The sequence below is a fragment of the Haliaeetus albicilla genome, chromosome 17, assembly GCF_947461875.1.
Source record: "Haliaeetus albicilla chromosome 17, bHalAlb1.1, whole genome shotgun sequence".
Classification (NCBI taxonomy): Eukaryota; Metazoa; Chordata; class Aves; order Accipitriformes; family Accipitridae; genus Haliaeetus; species Haliaeetus albicilla.
Genome location: NC_091499.1, coordinates 28,826,008 through 28,846,341, shown reverse-complemented (window position 1 = coordinate 28,846,341; position 20,334 = coordinate 28,826,008). Strand labels below are relative to the sequence as shown.

The following is a 20,334-nucleotide window of genomic DNA, read 5'->3' as shown; positions in this document are numbered from 1 at the left end:
AGTGTAATTGAGCTAGCGTGTCAATATGATTTGTTGCTCTTAGCAAATAGTGCTTTCAGTCCAGGATCATTTAATTTTCTTTGTTGGATTGCTTTCTACCTTTCTTTCCTCTTTTTCCTTTTTTCTTTTTCATTCCTGTAGCCTGAGTCTCTACCAGTTACTGAAGCTAGATCTCCGTACACCTCTAAAAATAGCGTTAGTCTCATTTGCAGAACAGCAGCGCTTAGGCAGCTCCATTAGAGTGATACAAGAAGGGGAATGTCTGGCTGTCAGGTGGTTCCACCCTCAAGCCTTTGCTCAGGTAAAGCTTTGGTAGTCCCTTATAATCAGAGCTTTGCCAGAGTCGGAATAGCTTAGTTTGGTGGCGCTGATTTTTCCATAAGGAGCCCAGATTATTTGTGAACCGCACATGAAGTTACTGAAGGGTAAAAGCTATCAACCCTGCAATCTTTATTCAGGTGAACTTCTGAAGAAGTCAGTGAGAGTTGTGCTGAAATAAGTACGCCAGAGCTAGGCTTGCAAGAAGGAAAGGCAATTGTATTAACCAGTAAATACATATTCTAAAATATGAATATTTCATGTCCTTTAATATTTCCTGACCATTCATATTTAAATAACATTTTAGATGCATAACAATATTTTATCAACCTCAGTCAGACAGGGAATATATTTAAAATGCAACCTTCTTTAAATTTAATACTGAATATTTTAGTTGAATTTCATTCCAACCCTTTTTTCCAGTGTGGATTACTCCACTGTTTATCTGAATTTAATAATGACACCACAAAAAACCCCCAACTTTTAAACAGTCTTCTGAAAGTTATTTTTATTCAACTTGCCAAGGTTATGTGGCATTTCAGTGTCTGAAAGTTGTACTTTTCATCTTCCATTTTTCATTGTTAATATTTGTAACAGGATCTGCATTAAGCACTATTAGAGAGTGAGCTCACTGTCTTCTAAAGGATTGATGTTAGGACTATGTCAAATTGTACAATCCTTGCCTGCCATCTGGTTAGCCACAGCAAGGAGACAATGTGCGTATGACTTTTTTAATCAGCATTGGACAGATCTATAATTTGCTTCTGGCAGCAAACACTGCCAAAACAGGTAGCTCAGCCTGACAGCCCTAACCTAAATGCTAGCACTAGTTTATTTGGATATTCTTAACCTGGTTTGTTGGAAACATTGGTTATTTTGTAGCTGCTATCAGGGAAATCTGTGAAATTGTATTTGTCTTCCAAAATGCATGTATTAATACCATCAGTGTCAGAGAAGCAGTATGGAAGTACCTCTTGCAAGGTTCTCCAAATGAAAAAAAAAACCCAGAATTAGCAGGAATTTTAGTCCAAAATTAATAGCATAAATAGAAAGCTTTTCAATTAGTCTGGAAGTGATTTCTCAGTCATTTAGCTTACTAAAGAAAGAAAACAAAAGAACCTAAAATAAAATAAAAATAAAACAAAGAGTCTGAAAATGTTTTTATAGTGCTTTCATAATGTTTTTACAGGTATCCCTTAGCTGTAATATTGTGTGTCTGTCTTCTGTGTTTTTTCTGAGCAAAGCAATAGACTTCAGGTGATAAGGGGCGTCAGCTCCGCAGTAAGCTGACCTTCAGCGTGACAGGTAAATAAGCTATACAACTTGTTTAGTTTAGTGTAGGTTAGTTTTTGTTTTCTTTTATTTGGAATGGACTATTGTTGATTGGCTGATTTTTAAACTCTGGATCCACGAGATAGAAATTTTACTTATGGCAGAAACTAAGAATTCAGCCTGGGGCTAATGTTTCACTGCAGTTTATTCTTCTCTGAGGCTACTGCTGGCACTCACAAGGCAGTTTGAAAGTTCAGCTCTAAACTTCAGCAACATATAGTCTGGCCAAATAAAAATCAATTAAATTACCTCTTGCTTCACAAAATTCCTGTTTGATTTTATTTTGTTGCATGCTACAACCCAGCCCATGACTTGCTGGGGTCTTCTTTATTAGGATTAAAGTACTTGCTCCTCGTGGTAGGTATTCTTAACTCTATTTTACGCTATCGGCCACACATCAGCTAGGCTGTGGGGCTCCTTGTCTTTCTGGGTACCATGCCGGCACGTCAGAGAGCGCGGCACAAAAGCGATGTGGGCTTCAACACCGCCACGGCCAGTGGGGCTGCCGGTTTAGAGAGATGGTCCTGCCCTGGCAGAGGGATGCTGCTGGTGCCCAGCTCAAGGTATCTTTTTCTGACAGCCCGCGTCAATACCGTGATCTATTCAGAGACAGATGCACAGGGCCGATGGGGTGCTCTTCCAGGTCGACATCACGGTAATGACAATGAGACTAAGTAAGTGGCTTAAAAGTGTTGCCACCGAGCAATGACCCTGGCCCATCTACTTGCGTTGCAAGCCCCGTGTGCTGCCTATTCATTTCCACAGCTACAAATTATTAGCTGTGGAAATACTGGTGAAGTGTACCCGGTGAAAGACAAAAGGCAATCTCTCAAGATAGCAATTTATAAACGTCCTTAGAAAGTTGGCAGGGCCTAGGTCTCCTGCTGGCAAATATTTAGGAGAAGATTCCAAAGGATTATCTTCAGCATCCTCGTATTACATGTAATTGCAACCACAGAAATGTACTATGAAAATGTGGAAGTCCTTAAAACTATATAAAAAAAATCTCAGTACAGATATTAAGTACTCTGCAACACTCTCAGGATATTATTATTATTATTATTATTATTATTATTATTATTATTATTTTGCAGTTGTTATTGTTACATTTCAGCTGTTACTGAGCATTCTGTAATGGCCAGGGTCTTTACTGTGATCCACTTCAGAGCTTGCCTAGAAAGCCGCGGGTGTCTAACTACACCGCTCTGCTGTGTTTATGGACACGGGGACTGGACGGGACCCAGTGGCAGATGCAGTTATCGCTGCCACCGCTGAAATGCGAATACAAAAAGCCCGGCACCTCTGAGAAACGGCTTCTACCAATGTACAGCTTAATCTATACGTGCACAATAGCTCCGGCAGCAGCCCTGTAGTTGGTCCTGTCTAGTCCGACCTCCTGCAGGTCACACAGAGTGCCAGGTCGCTGCTGTCCCCTGGCGCTTTATTCTCCCACGCAGGGACAAGTGGACAGAGACTCGGCTCTGCCTGCTGCAACCCACCCGAGACTGTGCGCCCATCTCATCCGGGGAGGTGAGGAGAGGAGAAAGACAAGGTTTCTATGCCAGCTGTTTGTCTGCCACAACTTATTTCCCCAGCGGAGCAAGAAAGAAGCAGGAGTCGAACAGAAATGTGACAATGAGTCACAGTTTGGTCCCTATTTTGCTGCTGAGAGCTGTGCAGCTACACATTTCGTCTGTCTCGGGGCAGGCTGCAAGGAGACGGGCTAGCCCTGAGGCTACACACAGCTTGTCAGCGACAAAATCAAAATTAGCTTCTGGATTTCAGACCTTTTCTCAGGCTGTTTGATAACTACGAAAAGTTCTGAGATGTAAACCATTTCAAAAGGCGGATCTTGTTAAGATCTGTATGCTTGAAGATTAATATACGTGAAACTGATAATATATGAGAAATAACACACGAGAGCCAGAGGGTAAAATCAGGACGGCTTCACAAGTGTGATAGCCAGAAGCTAACAGCGGTCTCCAGTTGGCAAAAAGTTTAGCGAAGTCACACGACAGGCAAGAGGGAGATAGCTACTTCTCATGGTAATTCATGAGTTGCTGCTAGAGGTGCGAGTTGTGCCGACTGCAAAAGGGGTCTAGATGAATAAATTAGATTAGATGATCCATTTTGATGGCTAAAGGCATGTGAGGTGTTTCCTAGCCTTCAGTTAGACTGCTGTTTAAGCATCGAGTTAGGAGGTTTCTATAGAATTTATTTGCAATAAGCAAATTCGCAAAATGAAAAGATGTTTTCTTTTTCTGGCTTTCAACGTTGATGCAGATGCAGAGAGTATACCTTTTGCAGTGGGGTAATGAAAATACAACAATTTTGGCAATGATTTTTTTAAGGAATCAGTCTGCTTTTTTTCAGAAGTACCAGGTTAAGTTAACTGCCTAATTACCCAGAGGGACAAAAAGTCAAAATCCCTAGGACTGCCTGTAAAAAAGTCAGTCTTTGGGGCTCCAAATTCTCACTGAAATTCCTTAAAACTTGGATTCCCCCGTGCCTGTGGGCCTGGACAACTGAGCAGGTTAATCTGGCTGCAGCCTGGGTGCTTTCTTGTAGCCTATTGAGGCAAGCAAGCGTAAAGCCAAATTTGTCAGCTGAAGTTTTAGGATTAAGAGTTTGGGGGCAATGTTACTCACAGCTGGTGCGGTGTCTATGCATGTTCAGTTGGTTCAGAAGCTCTAACATGTTGTTATCTTAGGTAGCCCCTTAGAAAGTCAGCTAGCAATGGACAGCAGGAAATCTTAAAACCTAAGAACCAGAGGTTCGAGCTAATGCATCCTTTTGCTAGTCCATGATGGGCTAAAAGCGTGTGCGTGCAGTTACCTCGTGTTTACTTGTGTGCAAACAGCTGGACTGTAGATCTGATCATTTATTCACTTTTTTTTAAAAGAACCTTGTGCTCATAAGTATTTGGAACATATTTTAAGGTTGCTTATGTAATGAGAAATATGTTTAAAAGCCTAGTAGTGTTTTCAAGTTATTGGGGTGATCAGTTCCCACTGATTTAAAAACAAAATCTGTGCAACTACTTAGCTTCTCAAAAGTCCCAGTCTACACTTTCAGGTACCTAATTCTTGTAAAAAAAATCAGGTCTATAAATATTTTGAGTACTTTTACCCATTGCCTACAATGTAAACCGTGAGTAAGAGGTGGATTCATGCTGCTTTTACTGCTCTGCTCTGGAAAGTAAAAACTGGTTCAGTTTAAAACACGTTTCATAATACAGGTTTGGCTGCAGTCCAGGATACACTGAGGACAGAGAAGCCAGAGATGCCCTCTTTGAGGCAGGTCAGCTGCTTACAGAAATGGAGAAGCTTTCTTTTTCTTTCTGATGCTGATATTCCCTGGTTTGTGCTCTGTTTAAGAAGATTGAACTAGTGGGCAGTGCTCATTTTACCAGCTTAAACCATATTTAAAATAGTAGAAGGTGGATTGCTTTAAATCAAAATGATTGAAAAACCTTTTAAATCACCAAATTTAATCATGATTTAAACCAGCAAACAAGAAACCTGGGTTTCAAAACAGCAATTTTAATATTTTTTTTGCATATGTCTTCTATCATTCTTTTTCCCAAAAGAATGGAAAAGAGACACTGATTTCTGTTTGCTGATTATTAATATGGTGACTGAGTACAGCCTTTCTCACTAAATTTGTGCCTTTTGCTCCTAGAGAGAAAAATAACGTAAATATTTGTCTATTAAACAGTTCTGTAGTTCAGGAGCCATTTATCCATATTCTTAGTCTTTACATGGCGGGGGGGGGATATGATAGAGAATGGTAAACGGTGCATTTCTTTTTTACTAGATAATAATTTCATTTTTACTTGTGATTTCTGTCAGGCTTCATTAGGATGGAAATTGGAATTCAATTAAAATGGTACAAACCCAGCATTTTAAAATTGTTTATTTGTGTCTTGTAGATGTACTGGATATATAGGAAAAGTCAGTTTTAAATAGAACCTGTTTTGATAAGCTAAGTGATTTATTAAATAAATATAATACTATTTGTAATTTAGTTTCTGGCCACTGCATCCTACAAGAATATATAACTGACGGAGCTCATTTTCTTTCATGTAATGTTTATTCAAAGGGTAGAGAAAGAAAATGTATTTTCTACTTTAAAAAAAAACCCAACTAATTACTTCTTGACATAGAATAAGATAGTAATTGACTTCAAATAGTAAAATAAATTGAAATTAAGAACATAGTCTTTGCATTTGCAAACAGGTTGTACTAAAAATAAAAGGTTAGCTTAATTTGACTCCATTTGCTTAACCAGTGATTTCCAACAGCCCAGTGATGTCTTTCACTTTCTTCACAACTGTAAGGCTTGATCATAGCTTTTTGTTTAAACAAAAATGATTTCTATAGGTGGTAGTGTAAGAGTGTAGAGTAGTGTAAAAGTGTAGTCCTTAGCACGGGTTTTGTTATTTTATATTACATTTTTAAAAGGTGTATTTTTAAAAGCATTTATAGAAAACTTCTGTTTGTGATTCAAAAAGCACCAACAATTATATTCCCCGCCTTCCCCCACTGCAGCATCATTTGAGTGGGGCTTCAAAAGGAGAATTATTAAAGATTAATATTGAAATGTCTTCAGTAGTTGCAGATGTATAAATAGGTGTAAACCAGCAACAATGTCTTTTCCTACAGTGCTCTCACACTGATTTAAAACCAGTTCAAGGGTATGGTCAAAGAGAACTTTACAGAGACGTGCAGGCTTAATATCCTCACTGCTTTACATTGGCAGATCACACTGGTAACAGGGAAGGCGAAGTAGGTAAGCAGATCTGAACTGTAAAGTCACTGCGTCTAAAGACTTAACTTAAAGCTAATGGACAACCAGCTATACTTCTTATCCATATGATCCCACTGTCAAATTCTCCTGTCAGCTTTAAACATTTGTACTGGTAATTACCATTATTTCATATTTTAGTCTTAGCCCTGGGTCTTTATATAAATCTTGTGTTGGTGCATTGGAACATGACCATTCAGACTTTAGATCCCTGAGTGGGAATGTGTTTAAGCAGTATGTGGTCAAATGGGACCAGCAAGATTTAGCATCTAGTTTTATTCCTAATAAGTGCCTACAACACAGCTGATTTACATAAGTCTATGTCAGGAATTAGGAAGCACGTACATGGCAACCAAATATTTGACTAACGATGGAGACAGCGACACCACTAGGTAGCAGAGATACCAGATGACACTGCCAATGGATCTTCTCCTGTCCCATGTTCTGTCCTTTTCTTCATAGCCCCTGATACTTTTTTTGCCCTGTAATAGTTTTCCTTTTTCTATTTCTCTTCTCTTCCCTCTTCCAAGATCTGGTAGATAATACTGCAGGTAATATGCAGGAGAGGTAACTCCCGTACCTTCTCTAAATGCAAAACATAATCAGAACATGGTAAAGCACAAAGCAAGCAGCTACATTACTCTTCAGACTGATTAGATTCTGAGGAAAAGAGCTGAGCTAACAAAACAGATCATGTAAAGTACAGGAGGCCAAACAAAAAAGCTGCAGAAGGTACTTTTGGGGCTTTTTTTCCATCCCAAACTGTCTCATATGCTAAAACTCACCTATGTTCAATTTCAGTCAAACTAGTTCAGTCACTCAAAATCGTGGTCATTGCTGGGTTTTGCCCTTAGAAATCAAAATGAAAAAGCTGTGGCTTTAAGTCCTGAATAAGTCTCACTTGAGTCCTGTGGCTGATTTGGGCTTTTTTTAGAATCAGTCCTACAGCACAGTATGAACTTACCTCTGGCCTAAAAGTTCTGCTTGGTGCCATGTGAAGGCATTTACCATAAGAAAGGAAAATATAAAATGCCAGGCACAGAAAAACTTTCTGACTGGAGAAGTCTCCTCTTTCTACCCTCAAAGACAGTTTTAAAAAATCCTTTACAAATATGTAATGAGTAAAGACCTGCTACTCCCTGTACGTGCTTATGTTCTCACAGCTTCAAAAGTTTTTCTGTACCTTTGCCTGGAGTCAAATTGTCAAAGGCACAATGAATCTAAGCCTCTGTAGCCTCCTTTGGTATGTAAATGAACTCATTTTTTTCCTATATTCCATTATGTAGATTTAAGTTGTGGTTCTCTATGCATGTCAGGAAGGCTAAATCTTGTTTCAATCTTCACTAAGAGGTTATTCAGAATTGACACAATTACCATAAATACAGTTTTCTGGTAACTATTTTACTGTTTTTAGAGGCATAATTTAATACATCTATTCAAATGTTAAGATCCTCATTTTGCTTTGACCTTTTCTTCCTATAACAGGTAGGACCTTAATTTTGGCTTCAGGTCTATCTATGTAACTCCAACTGAAGTCAACTGAATTGCTACGGAAGCATGTATGATGCAGGATACAACTTAACACCCCAAAGAGGCGATATCACATGTATATGATACAGTTCAGTCTATATACATTTCATAGTTTTATAATCAAATATTGAAACTGTAATCATAACATGAAATTAGTATATTTTCAATTGCTTTTCTTTTTTTAAGAGAAAACTTCAAACCCTCTTCATCCAAGAGATTTTCTTGCATCACCATGCATGATAGGATTAAAAAATGTGAGCATTTCACAAGGAGATATCCAAAGTTAGACTCATTCCTTTAAATACTTAGTGTTTTTTTGGTTTGGGTTGGGTTTTTACCAGTATTATATCACTAATTATAGCAAAAGGTCCGTGACAGAGGTTGAATGTCGCCCCTGTGTGCCTGGGACAGCTACGTGCCTAGATGGCTGACTATATCCGATCACTTAGAGCAGAACCACTACACACACTGCTCTTAATTTGTGTCACAACCTGTAAAGTCGATGAAGATGTTGTTTTGGTAGTAGAGAGTGAATTCTGACGATACAAGATTTTCTTCTACTTCAAAAAAGAAAGGGCTCAAAAAGCTTTTTTTTCTTTCTGTTTTTTTTTTTTTAATCTTTGTATATATTTGGTAAAGTAATCAGTTTAGTAAGAGGCACATCAACTCAGAACTAAATACAAGCATTTTTTTCACAGCAAGAGTAGCCCTGTTATCAGACGCCCAAGCAGAATTAATCCATGTGAGATGCATTTATCCTAAAACACATCTCTTGTTCTAGATATCGTAATTTTGTATTGATTACATAAAAGCCACCTGAAGTGCTCTGGAGAATGTCATGCTCTGCTCTGCTGTTAGCAAACCAGATGAAGTGATGAATTTCCAGATCAGTAATGGCCAAAACTCCTCTTTCCCAACCTACTCTCTTGCTTCCTTCCCCTTCCCGAAAGAAGTGCAGCAGGGGCCTCTGCCCAGAGCCACACCTCCCCGCCTATTCCCTTCATTTATCACGAGTGAGAAAGCCATAGATTTTGTAATACAACTTTATTATATTTTGCCTGCAAATTGCTATCGAACCAGAGGTTTCCAGTGATTTGTTGTTGTTTTCTTGTAGTGATTTATACAGAGCTCACGTAAGAAAGATCACAAGGGAAACTTCGCTAGGTGGCTGTTATTCTGGAAAGAAGGGAATTTAGTAATTTTGGAAATTATGAAGAAAAAAGCTACAAATATGTGAGAATGCAATTTCAGGAAAGCCTCTTTGCTTTGCAAGGTTAGCTGCAAATATTGATGAGGCTTCAGCACACACTTAGAATTAAAATGAAATGTGAATTAAATGTGCATATGCAGATATTAGTGCATCGGGGTGGGGGGGCAATGTGCAATTTTGCCCAAGTTAATGAATTAAGATAATTTCAACTCTACAGGCAAAACAATGATGAGGGCTAGGTTTTTGTCTTAAAAACTAATTAGCGGGAAGTTTCTTTTAAGAATGTATTTGCCATCGTTTCATTTGTCGCCCAGTACAGGCTAATGCATTTCACACTGTGAAGTGCTAAAGGCAGTTCCACAGAAGAGATACAAATGACTAAGTTAGTTTTACAACATGGTTGCTATCCACTTTTTAGTGTGTCATGCTAAGCGCAGAAATCCAGAAATCCTCTGCATCTGCAGAGGCTGCCAGAACTATAAAGTGGCACAAGATCTGGTGGGTTTTTTATTATTAATTTACTGTGATAGTGCCTAGAGGTAAGGACTGCATTGGGCTAATCACTTTACTTTGTGTAGCAAGAAACAGTCTCTACACTAGAATCTTACAGTAATTTCAACTTGTAGAGATTCTTTGATTTCCTTAATAATTTAGAGAATAAAGTCCTCTTGTTAATAATTTTAAGCTTTAATGGTCTAGTAAAGTAAATATTAAACTAGAAGACTCTCCAAAAGTTAACATTGTAATTCCTGAGAATATTTTTAGTGCTTACCTGTGCTATTTAGATATATAAATCATGCGTTACGGTTTTGCTTGCTGACTGTTTTTTTTTTACGTAAGTAACCCAAACAAGAAGACAAGAGATTACTCCACTCTCCACTCTGCTGGAGACAGCCAGATCTGGTGGGCTTCAGGACCCACGAGCTTCCTCGCTGCCCCACGCCAGAGCCATTTGCGGTGGGATGCCTCTCCCCCCAGTGCTAGATGGCTGGGATGGTTCCACATCCCCAGGGGCAGTGATTTTGAGTCTATTCTTGAGTCTCAGCAATCTTCATGTTCCAAAAGAATTTTTCACCATAGCAGAAATTGGTCTTTAAATAAATGTTTGTCTTTGAGTTTTAACAATAAGGCTTTAGACCCTGGAGTATAGGGTCTGCCTAAATTTAAAACTAGACAAGTATCTTTGCAAGTCTAAGGCCCAAGATTTCTTTCATAATATGGCCTTTCCTGAGATATTGCAAACATTATGTAAAATTTCAACTAACCCATGTCCATTCTTCTCTCTATGGCTCTGAGCTGCTCTAAGAGATGTTGAATGCAACATAACGTTTATTTCCAAACATCATCAAGCTGTAATCATTGATTCCCTGTATCTGCAGACTCAGCCACTTTCCCCTTTATTCTTTCATTAAGCTCGTTACATTTTCTTGGCTTTTCTCAAATGTGAACAGAATTTTAACTTCCAGATGTTCCTTCTTTCCCTCAAAATGCCCAGGTAGACAGATACGGATTGCATCTTCTCTTGAAAATAGATGTACATCGTTTGCATTGGAGCAATTCCAGTGTCAATATCCCACTGGAGGAGGCAGCTGTTTTCCAGGTGAAACTATTTAACTAGCAACAAAAAAAACACCTTATAATGCTATTATGTGTCTGTTTTGTAGCCCGGCAATCTCATTTTCAGCCAATTCCACCTCTCCCTGTTTTTCCGTTTATGTGAATAAGTAGGAAGAGAGATGTTTCCTCTCATCCTGTGGGATGTCTGCAAAAAATTGTGCAGAAGTCTGAACTCCTGGTCATGTAGGCACACAGGACATAACAAACGGTTACAATTAATGTTAGGTCCTTGTGTTAAGAGTTAGAAAGGAATGGTGCAATAAAGCTTGTATTAGTAAGTCCCTAGAAAACTCCCTAGATCTTCTTCCCACCCTGCACTACTCATTTTCTCAGATATCTGGTGACCAGCCTGTAGTTCACTATATAGTATGGAGATGAATCTATAATCTGAAAAAAAACCCCACCACCCAACCAACTAAAAAATCACAGATATTTTTATTTGCACAAGAATAGGTATCAAAACAAACAAAAATGTGTAAAGTGTGCTGAAAAAATGGAGTGTTACAAAAGCCTGTGAAGTCCTGGTTGTACATCATGTTCCTCTTTCTCCTCTCAGTTCTCATCTTTGAATTTAAGCAATACCAAAGGTATTCTCTTTTAGAGTGTGCTTTATTTAAGTAAATATAAATTAAACATGAGATACAACATTAATGCACTTTAAAATAGAATATTCTGTGTATTCTGCAGACAGACAAATGGTGGTGTTAAAATCTTCAGGCTTAGTGCACTTCATGAAGAACTGTACCCTGTCTTAAAGTCTGTGTTTTTGCAGAATCACATTGTAAACTTCAGAAACTTCATCGTACTTTTGAAAGTATATTTTATTATAGTAGTTGTCTCAATAGTTTCCTCACTAAAACAACTTTTGTCAGCTGTCCCTAAGGAATATACAACCTTCCCACAGATTCACTAGTTCAAGTTAGTGGGAATGAAAACTCAGCTAATGTGTTCATGCTTTTACAGGATACATTCTCTACATTCATATTCTTGAAGATATTGTTCCACTTTTTTCTCTATCTCAGTCCTAGTTTTGTTCCAGTTTTTGCATTTACTGTAAACTCTTACATTTGTGGACTCATTGAACATGTCAAGTCAATACCTTTGAAATCACTGTAGTTGCTATCACTATTAACGCAATCCTTGTTATCTTTAAGTTTTTGTTGAGAATTGTTTCACTTTATCTAATTGAATAATCCTAAGTCTTCAAAAAGTAGATGCACTTACTTAGGTCTTTAATGAAAGTTGCCTACATGAAGTTTGCTATATCTCTGAATCTGGTTTTGGAAAAGATTCTCTTGTTTTCAGCTACAGTCAGGACTTCATATCTATGTTTGCTTTCAATCTTTCCTCTTCTTTTATGCCTTTATTTCTTTTAATTGGAAGAATCAAACTTTTCTGCTACAACAAATATAGAAATATTACCTTTTATTCTCCCAGTGATTGGAGAGAATATTTTCAATGGTTTTGAATAAACCTAGAATTACAGTAGTGTCTCATCAGCTGAAAAAGAAGAGCACACATTCTATGTGAAAGAGCATGTATTTTTAGTCCTTTGTTATCAGTTAATAAGCTGCTGATTTACTTTTGGTTGCAGAAACATTTCTTTTGTTTTGTGTTTCCAACTTGCTTAGATGCTAGGGCAATGAAGTGGGAAGATAAGGAAATCATAAATTATTTTATTCTTCATTGATTTTATAACCAGCATTTCATGAACACCTTTTTGGACATACATATGAATAATGTGAACTTCCCAACACACAGACTATTAATTTTCTGTGGATCTCTTGTACAAATACCATTTTCATGGCTTGTGTGCTTCCAAAGGTATCATCTGAATTTATTCTGTGTAAAAGCTACCTGCCCAAATTTCCACTATATGAATCTGCAAGTGCTTCAGCACCCTAACTCTTCTTAATCTATACTTCTCTCTGCAGACAAGTAGCTCCTGACTAAGGGTGATGTGAATTTAAGTATCAGCTGGGACAGAACTACACTGAGCATGATACAAATCCTGACAATATTTTTCCATGGCAAGTAGACCTTGCACTTTCTTATACTTGCAGATCTGTTATCAACATTTTCAGCACTTAATCACAGGAACGGTGACTTTAAGAAGCTCCTGATGTTTAGTGGTCTTCCAAGTCCATTTGTGTAGTAGTTTGCTAGGGAATAGCATCCTCTGAGGAATGAATACCCAAGGGACTCTGTCAGGTTGTAGTCTGCCAGGTCTGAGCATTTCTGGCAATGGAGGGAAGAAAATCTAACCTGCACCTGCCCATGTAGGGACAAGGAAAATGTTCCAGCTCTCTCCCACAGCAGGTATTTCATGAATGTCCCTTAAGAGCTGACAATACCATTCCTGCCCTAATCAGCAGGATGAGCAGGCATGAACTGTTGATCTGGGCTTGGAAACTGGCTCAGCTGTAAATAAGACTGATGTCTTATTTACGTCTTATTTGCCTGGTTAAGTGGTGCGAACCTTTTGTCGCAGTTCCTAATGGTAGAAGAACCTAAAGGCACTTTATCTGTCAAAAGCAGCCTGCCTGCGCAGGTCCTGGGGAGCACACAGTAGAGTATGTCGGTAGAGTTCTTTAAGAACAACATCCACTACAGTTCCTTTCACACTTCCTATGTGGCACCTGGCTTAAGGTTTAAATAAAGCACTACCTTAAATAAAAAGCCAAGACAAGTTATAGCAAATATGGTACAATGTCTTGCCTACTTCTATTTCATACTGTGAATCTTTTTCATTATTAGTCATTCAATTATTTTAGATACATTTTGTATCTATTCTTGTCTTCCACCATAATACTTCAACAGCATTTTGAATGTATTGTCCTTTTGGGGGATGAATTGTGTTAGTGAGTGGAAGATTATCAGTTACGCGACCATAAGAATGAAGTCAGTGTAAGCTGTAAGGCTGAGATATTGACTGTAATGTAAATGTTCATCTTCAATAAATGTGAAAGTATGCATTTTTTATTTATTAGCACTTATCTAATTACAGCTGAAGCTGCACTCTATTGATATAATAGAAAAGGAAATTAATAAAGAAAGGTTAGATGATGAATAGGCCTTTGACCAGAATATAACAGCAGGCAAAATCTTGCAAAGATGTATACAGAATAATTAAGTAGCTCTCGAAAGCTTTCTTAAAAATTTAGAAAGGACTATCAACATCTACATCTGCAGAGGACATCTCGATCTCTTTTCATTATACTGACAAAGTTATGAGTTGAGACTGCTGTATTAATATTAAAGAAGCTTCAGAGAATTGCTTGAAAGTTTCCTTAAATGAGAAAGTAGCAGTAGCTTTGGCATTCTTAAAATCCAAGATGGAAAGATTTCAAGAAATTTTATATACATGCTGAATGTGTATAAATGGCTTGAAAAGATGGGCAAAGAAGATGAACAACTACACTCAGAAGCAGCCTGTAATTTAGCTTTAAACATTACACAATGTAGGGGAGCAATGAGCCAGAAGGTAGGATAGGAGACCGGGGTTTAGTCCTGACAGATTTCCAGTAAGGCCTTCGCTCGTCACTTAATTGCTCCATCGCTCCTTTCTTTCAAATGAAAATACTATGGCCTTACATCAGAGCGTGAGCTGGAGGGAAGATCAAGGAGAGAAGACTAGGGGCAAATAAACCCAGATTTGAAGATGTATAAAAATACCCAGAACAGAACTGCACATTTTGGATATGACCTGAGACTATATGAAGGTTTAGTAACTAGGAAAACATTGTGTTTATATGGACACGTTTGAGCGTCACTAGAAGATTTGTGAACAGAGCCCAGGCAGTTTGGAAAGCCATACCAGGCTGAAAAATGTCCTTTCAGCTGCTGTCTCTATTTTATTGATACAGAACAAAAGAGTTTTTCTGTTGGATGAAAGTGAGTGGGATGAAATCAGGACAAATATGCATAAATACCCTTTTCGGGCATCACGGTTGAACCTGAGGCATAGGTATGCAACTTTGTTCTTCTCTTTTCCTATCACCATGAGAGTCAGGGAGTAAAGCACTAAAGAGCTACAGTCGGGGCAAGATGCCAGGGACATTACAGAGGTCCTGCAAGTGCCTGATGTGCACGCGAGGCGGTCAAGCTGGGCGGAAACTTTGCAGCACCTGCTGTTACTGTGGGTTAGGAATACGGGAGCTCCTCCCGGAGGGATCTGCTATTAGAGAGAATGTGGGGAGGTGTTACAGCTTGGGATTGAGAGCTGAATGGTTTTGCGATGACTTTGTGCGTGGTTACAGCAGATGCTAAAGATTATTTGATTTAGAATCCATGGGAGGAAATAAGGAAACTATCATTCCGACCAGGTCAAAATTTTTCCCTGCCGTAGCTCACTTTCTGTTCCAGTTAGGAATAACAACATGGAGGGGTCATCTCGAGATGGAGGCTTTTTTTAACTCCAATAAAATCTTTTAAACGGTACTGAGGCAAGACTTGAACATTATGAATGCTTTTTGGACTGATTATGCCATTAAAAAAGTGGAAAGGCTTTCTTCTGTTCTCATATGTATCACTGAGGTTTGAGGACTGCTCTGCTGAAGTCTACTTAGATGTTAATTAGTCTTCCATGGCTAAATAAGGTGGCACCCTATTTTGTCTCAGTGTCTAATATTTTGATGCAGACACAGGAATTGAGAGAGACTATGAACTTCAGAAAGATTCACATTCCAAAAATATAAGTAAATGGATGCCCCATCCATGCATAGGGCAGAGAGGAGCCCAGAAAGGGCAACTCAGAGATATTTCAAAACTTTTGTGCCATTTCTATGCTAGTGCTGATTAGAAAAATGCCGTGAGAGCGAATTAAAATTAATGATACTGTCACAACATTCTATGCTCTGCACAAGCATGTGTAGTTTGAATTTGTTTTCTAGAATTTGGATTCTTATATTGTTAAAATAATTTCACAAATATGTCTCTCAGTAGAGATTATTTTTATTTCATTTATATTACAAACACATAAGCTTATCATGAATTTGTTCTTCCTGGTTTGGGTTATATGCTTAGAAGCTTAATGTAAGCAGGATAAAGAGCTTTTTTAGACATACTCTATATAGACGGATATTAAAAATAAATTATCTTTTCTTTTAGATAACTTTGAATTCAGAGATGATTTTTATCTTACCTGTCACTGAGTAAGTTTAAAGGACTGTTAGCCTACAAGTAAATTTTTCATATGAATCAGTTTCAAGATTAAGATGTCACTTCTTCAAGTCACTTAACAATTAATCCATGGATCAAAATTCTTTCTTCCTTTCTAAGGCCTGAATCCTATACCAAAAACATCCTCCTCGGGTATTATAGCTTTTATATGGATAAATATTTACATGTTCAAGGAGGTAGGGGAAAAGCCAGTTTTACTTTTATGATTCAGCAAATTAATACTGAAAAAATAGATATATTCACATTAGGAACTTGTTCTGTACTGGTGTTGGCAATTTTGTGCTTAGCAAAAAAAAATTTTGCTTTAAAATTATGTCATTATTGCATTAAGTGGAAGCCATTAATACAGAATGTTGTGGCATATATACTTGAAAAAAGCATTCATTTGGGATTTGGATTTACTCTGTCAGGTGGGAAAATAAGTTAGCATCTTTTGTAGGAAACAGGAAAATCTTGAGCTACGTTCATCAGCTGATAACTCTGCCAATTCTTTCTCTGTAAATCACAAAAGTTGTATAATGCTGTTATTATACACCAGAAAGACTAAGCAAAGAAAATATCCTGCCCATATAATAACACTAATATCATACCCACAAAAAAATATTTACTTTAATAACCTTGCACTTCTTGATATCTTCCACGCATATTTCCATGGCTATCTTACAACTTACATGACATTTCAAGTTAGAATTGATGTAGAAATTGGAACTTCACTCATAGTTTGGAAAAAAAACAAATAAACTTTTTAAGTGCACACATCAAAGTGTTGCTTTTCACGCACTCGTTTTTGCCAGAAAAAGTCATAGCTGAGTTTGGATTCCATAGTTTCTTCAGACAAGTAGTAATGGAGACGCATGGAGCTGTACTTACTTGTGCACAGATTTTAATCCAGACTTGCCTGTAATTTGAAGTTTTATTTTACATGCCACATCGATATCTCACTGCCTAATAAGCGATAATTCTAGAAATTATTATAGAGAATAGCTCCATTTCTGGAGCTAAATAGTGTAGCCAGGTAACAACTTCTTGTCATTTATCACTAGGATAAATTAGAGACCACTCTGAATCTCATATCTGTGTGGTCAGTTGAAGTCTTTATTATTTTATCTCATCTACTCTGCAGAGATCGGAAGAGGTGTTGTAGGAAGATTTAAATTGTAGGTCATCTCTAGGCTCTTAGATGAGGAGGGTTTGGGGCCTGATTTCCAGGTCATGGAAGCAAGAGTTCTAAACCAATCTGTAGGTTATTCAGTGTGCTGTTGAGTAACTCTTCTGGGTTCGTTTGTTCAGAATAAGGTAGTGTGAAAATTAGCAATATTAGAAGTCCTCTGGGCTTAGGTATGGGTACAAGACAGACTCACTAACAGTCTCATTTGTTGTTAATTTACTTGTGGATAAAAGTCAGATATTGCTAACAATTTCTAAAATCTGGTCATGACCTTGATCTACTGACAGGTGTTGATTGATTTGGGCTGACAGGAGGAAGGATGCAGAGAAAGATATGATTACTGAAGTGATTTTGTTTTTTCCTCAGGTAACCTTCAAGGAATCCTAAATATTCTTGGTTTTCCTTCTTTTCAGTGTGTAAAAGAGGTGCTATAAAAATACCTGCATAGGGAGGAAAAGAGAAAAGAAAACAAGATAGCTAGGACTCTGTACCTCTACATGAATACTATGTAGTGATCTCTTCTCATCAAACTTGAATTGACAAGGTTTTCACACATTCCAAAACTTGGCCAGGGTATAATCCTAAATAAAATGGATTGAGACATGGCTAAGTCATGGTAGCTGGCTCAGGAATGACTGTGAGTAAGGGAGGGCACAGTGAGTTTTTCCTACTTGGTCAAAGATTTTGGTCCTTAGCATGGGTCTCAATAGTCTCAAAAACATCCCACTTTCTCCAGATTACTTAATGCTCATTTGAAATAAAGTTTTCTTCTAAAATGTGAGTGTCTGGCATAAGCTTCTGTTAAAGAAACCTTTGTAAGATAGTGTAAAGATTTCCCAGCTGTTGAGAATCTCGAAACACATTTTAGATGACAGAGGTACTCTGAATATGTACCCTCAGCAAAGATCAACTGTTCTCGCTGTGACGGCATATCCTATGTGTCTCAGCTGCCCGTAGGGATCATGCCTATTTCCAAATAAAGATCAGAGATGAATGATAATATTAATTTAGTCTATCAACGTTAAACTTCAGATTACCATTTTTGGAATCAGTATTGCAAAAGGAAAATGATAAAACACACCATTAACTTTTACCTAAGCACTGAATTCTATTCCATGGTGTCAGTGCAAGAGCCCTCTCATGCCCTAAAACTAAAGGGATATTTTCCAAAGGATTCTTTCAGACCAAAGAAGAGGAAAAGAAAAAACAACCCAAAACCTTCAGAGGAACCATTTCTGTCATGACTGCCACTGCTTCCTAGAATTCTTTTCTTATGGGAGCACACACTGAATACAAATAGTATATCAAAAAGCATTTTGGGCAGATATTTTGATAGCCCCATAAGTGTCAAAGCAAGCTTCAGAAAACCTTGTTTCCCTAGTATTTTAGGTGCCTATGTAGTGGACTTCCCTTTAGCTATTCCATGAGTAAACAGATGGAGTACTCTCATATTTATTAGAAAATAACTCCCTGACAGAATGTAGACCTTGGTTCTTCTGTTCCTGTTGACTACAGCTAACTACTGTCTGTCATGAAATTGGTTATACTATTTTGCAAACCACATAAAAGTTTTCAGTAGATCTCTTTCAGTTTTCTCTCTCCCAGACAGCACAACCTGTAATATAGTTTCCTGGGTAAATTGTCAGGTATGGATGAGATATATCACTGACATAGATGACTGACTTGCCACGAGTCACTTGCCACTTATTGTAGTTTTCCCCTTTTGTCAGATGAGGAATTTTGTCTCTCCACTTTTTTAGCAAGTCTTTTCAATATATATATATTTACTGCATAACTCTTAGGATAGCAATTTCTGTATTTTTGTTGGCTAAAAATGCCTTTTTTCCTCTGTCTCTTGTAAGGCAGCTGGACCAAGTCTCTTCAATATGACTTATGCATATATATACTGAAACTATGCATGTGGTGATCTCCATATTTGAGTGTTGTAATGACTGGACAGCTCCATACGGAAGACTTGGCAGACTTGCGATGTGAGACACTGCTTGCGCCATAAGTTGTGGAGAGTATATTGAATTATTGCTAGAACTACTTTCATTTTCAGAGTCTGTAGATATCAGTCCAATAAGACATAAAAAGTTGGTCCTACCCCCACTGTCAGGTTAGCTTGGAATAAATGAAATCAAGCAAATCATCTTATTAATCATTCCTAGATACACTTATTTGAGAGATAATGGTAGATCTACCAGAGGAAGCACAGATCTGGAATTGTCTTTACAGAATTTCTTTATACTGATACACTTGTCCGGAGTGAAGACAGAAGTATTTGTAACCTACCGTTTATCCTAGTGACTTTCAATATTTATTATGACGATCATTATTTTACAGATGGGAATAGATTATTTTTCTTTTTCTCCATAATGAAAAAAAAAAAAAGTCAATGTTTTTCTCTAATCCCCTCTGAAAGTTTCAGGGATGTGTAGATTTGAGTCTCCAAAAACAAATAACAAGGGGAACGCATACAGTGCTCTTGCTTCAGAAGGTTTCATGCTATTTAAAGATAAATGGCAACTGTTTTCCTCCAACCTTCATTTTGACATTTTAAAAGATAAGATGTACCTCTCAGTTTATATCAACTCACAAGTATGTCTAAATATCCCGTTGGCATCTCTTTCTGAAATGTCAGATTTCTAAGATAAACAGGAAGGTAAAACTTCATTTTACTGTTTTAGAGCACCAATTTGTTTCCAAAGAAGGGAAGGTATTACTACCGATCAATAAAAAAATTCAGGAACCAAACAAATAATGGATTTTTCAGGGTGTTGGTGGTTTAGGATTAAGTGTTCAGAATTCAGTTACATTCTTATCTCATCTGCATACTGAGAAGCTGGAAATGAAACATTTGCTTTTTTAATAAATCTCAACATGACTAAAAGAAAATGTAAAAACTGTATCAAGCTGAAGAGGTCTTTCAAAGAGAAAAATGTAAACGTCCAACTTGCAGATCATGAAAGTCTACTGCCTTTTGGAAAGGAAGCAGCTCAATGTCCCTTTGCCATGCTTGAAAACTGCAGTAAACGACACTTTTCTTGTTCTTATCAACTGTATTTCCTGCAGTTTTGATTTTATAGAAGTAATTTATTCTGTGTTGATTATTGTTAACCCCTGTGGTCTGCTAAGTTCTCAAGAAATTACTACACAGAGTGATATAGCT

General features: G+C 37.6%; 1 protein-coding gene across 1 annotated transcript in view; it reads left to right on the top strand.

Annotated features, from left to right (window-relative positions):
- TRDN (triadin) overlaps positions 1 to 20,334 on the top strand; it is a 239,427-nt gene that overhangs the window by 7,835 nt on the left and 211,258 nt on the right. Inside the window, 1 exon segment of the mRNA XM_069805163.1 lies at positions 8,296 to 8,311. Within this exon segment, the coding sequence (XP_069661264.1) occupies positions 8,296 to 8,311 (16 nt within the window).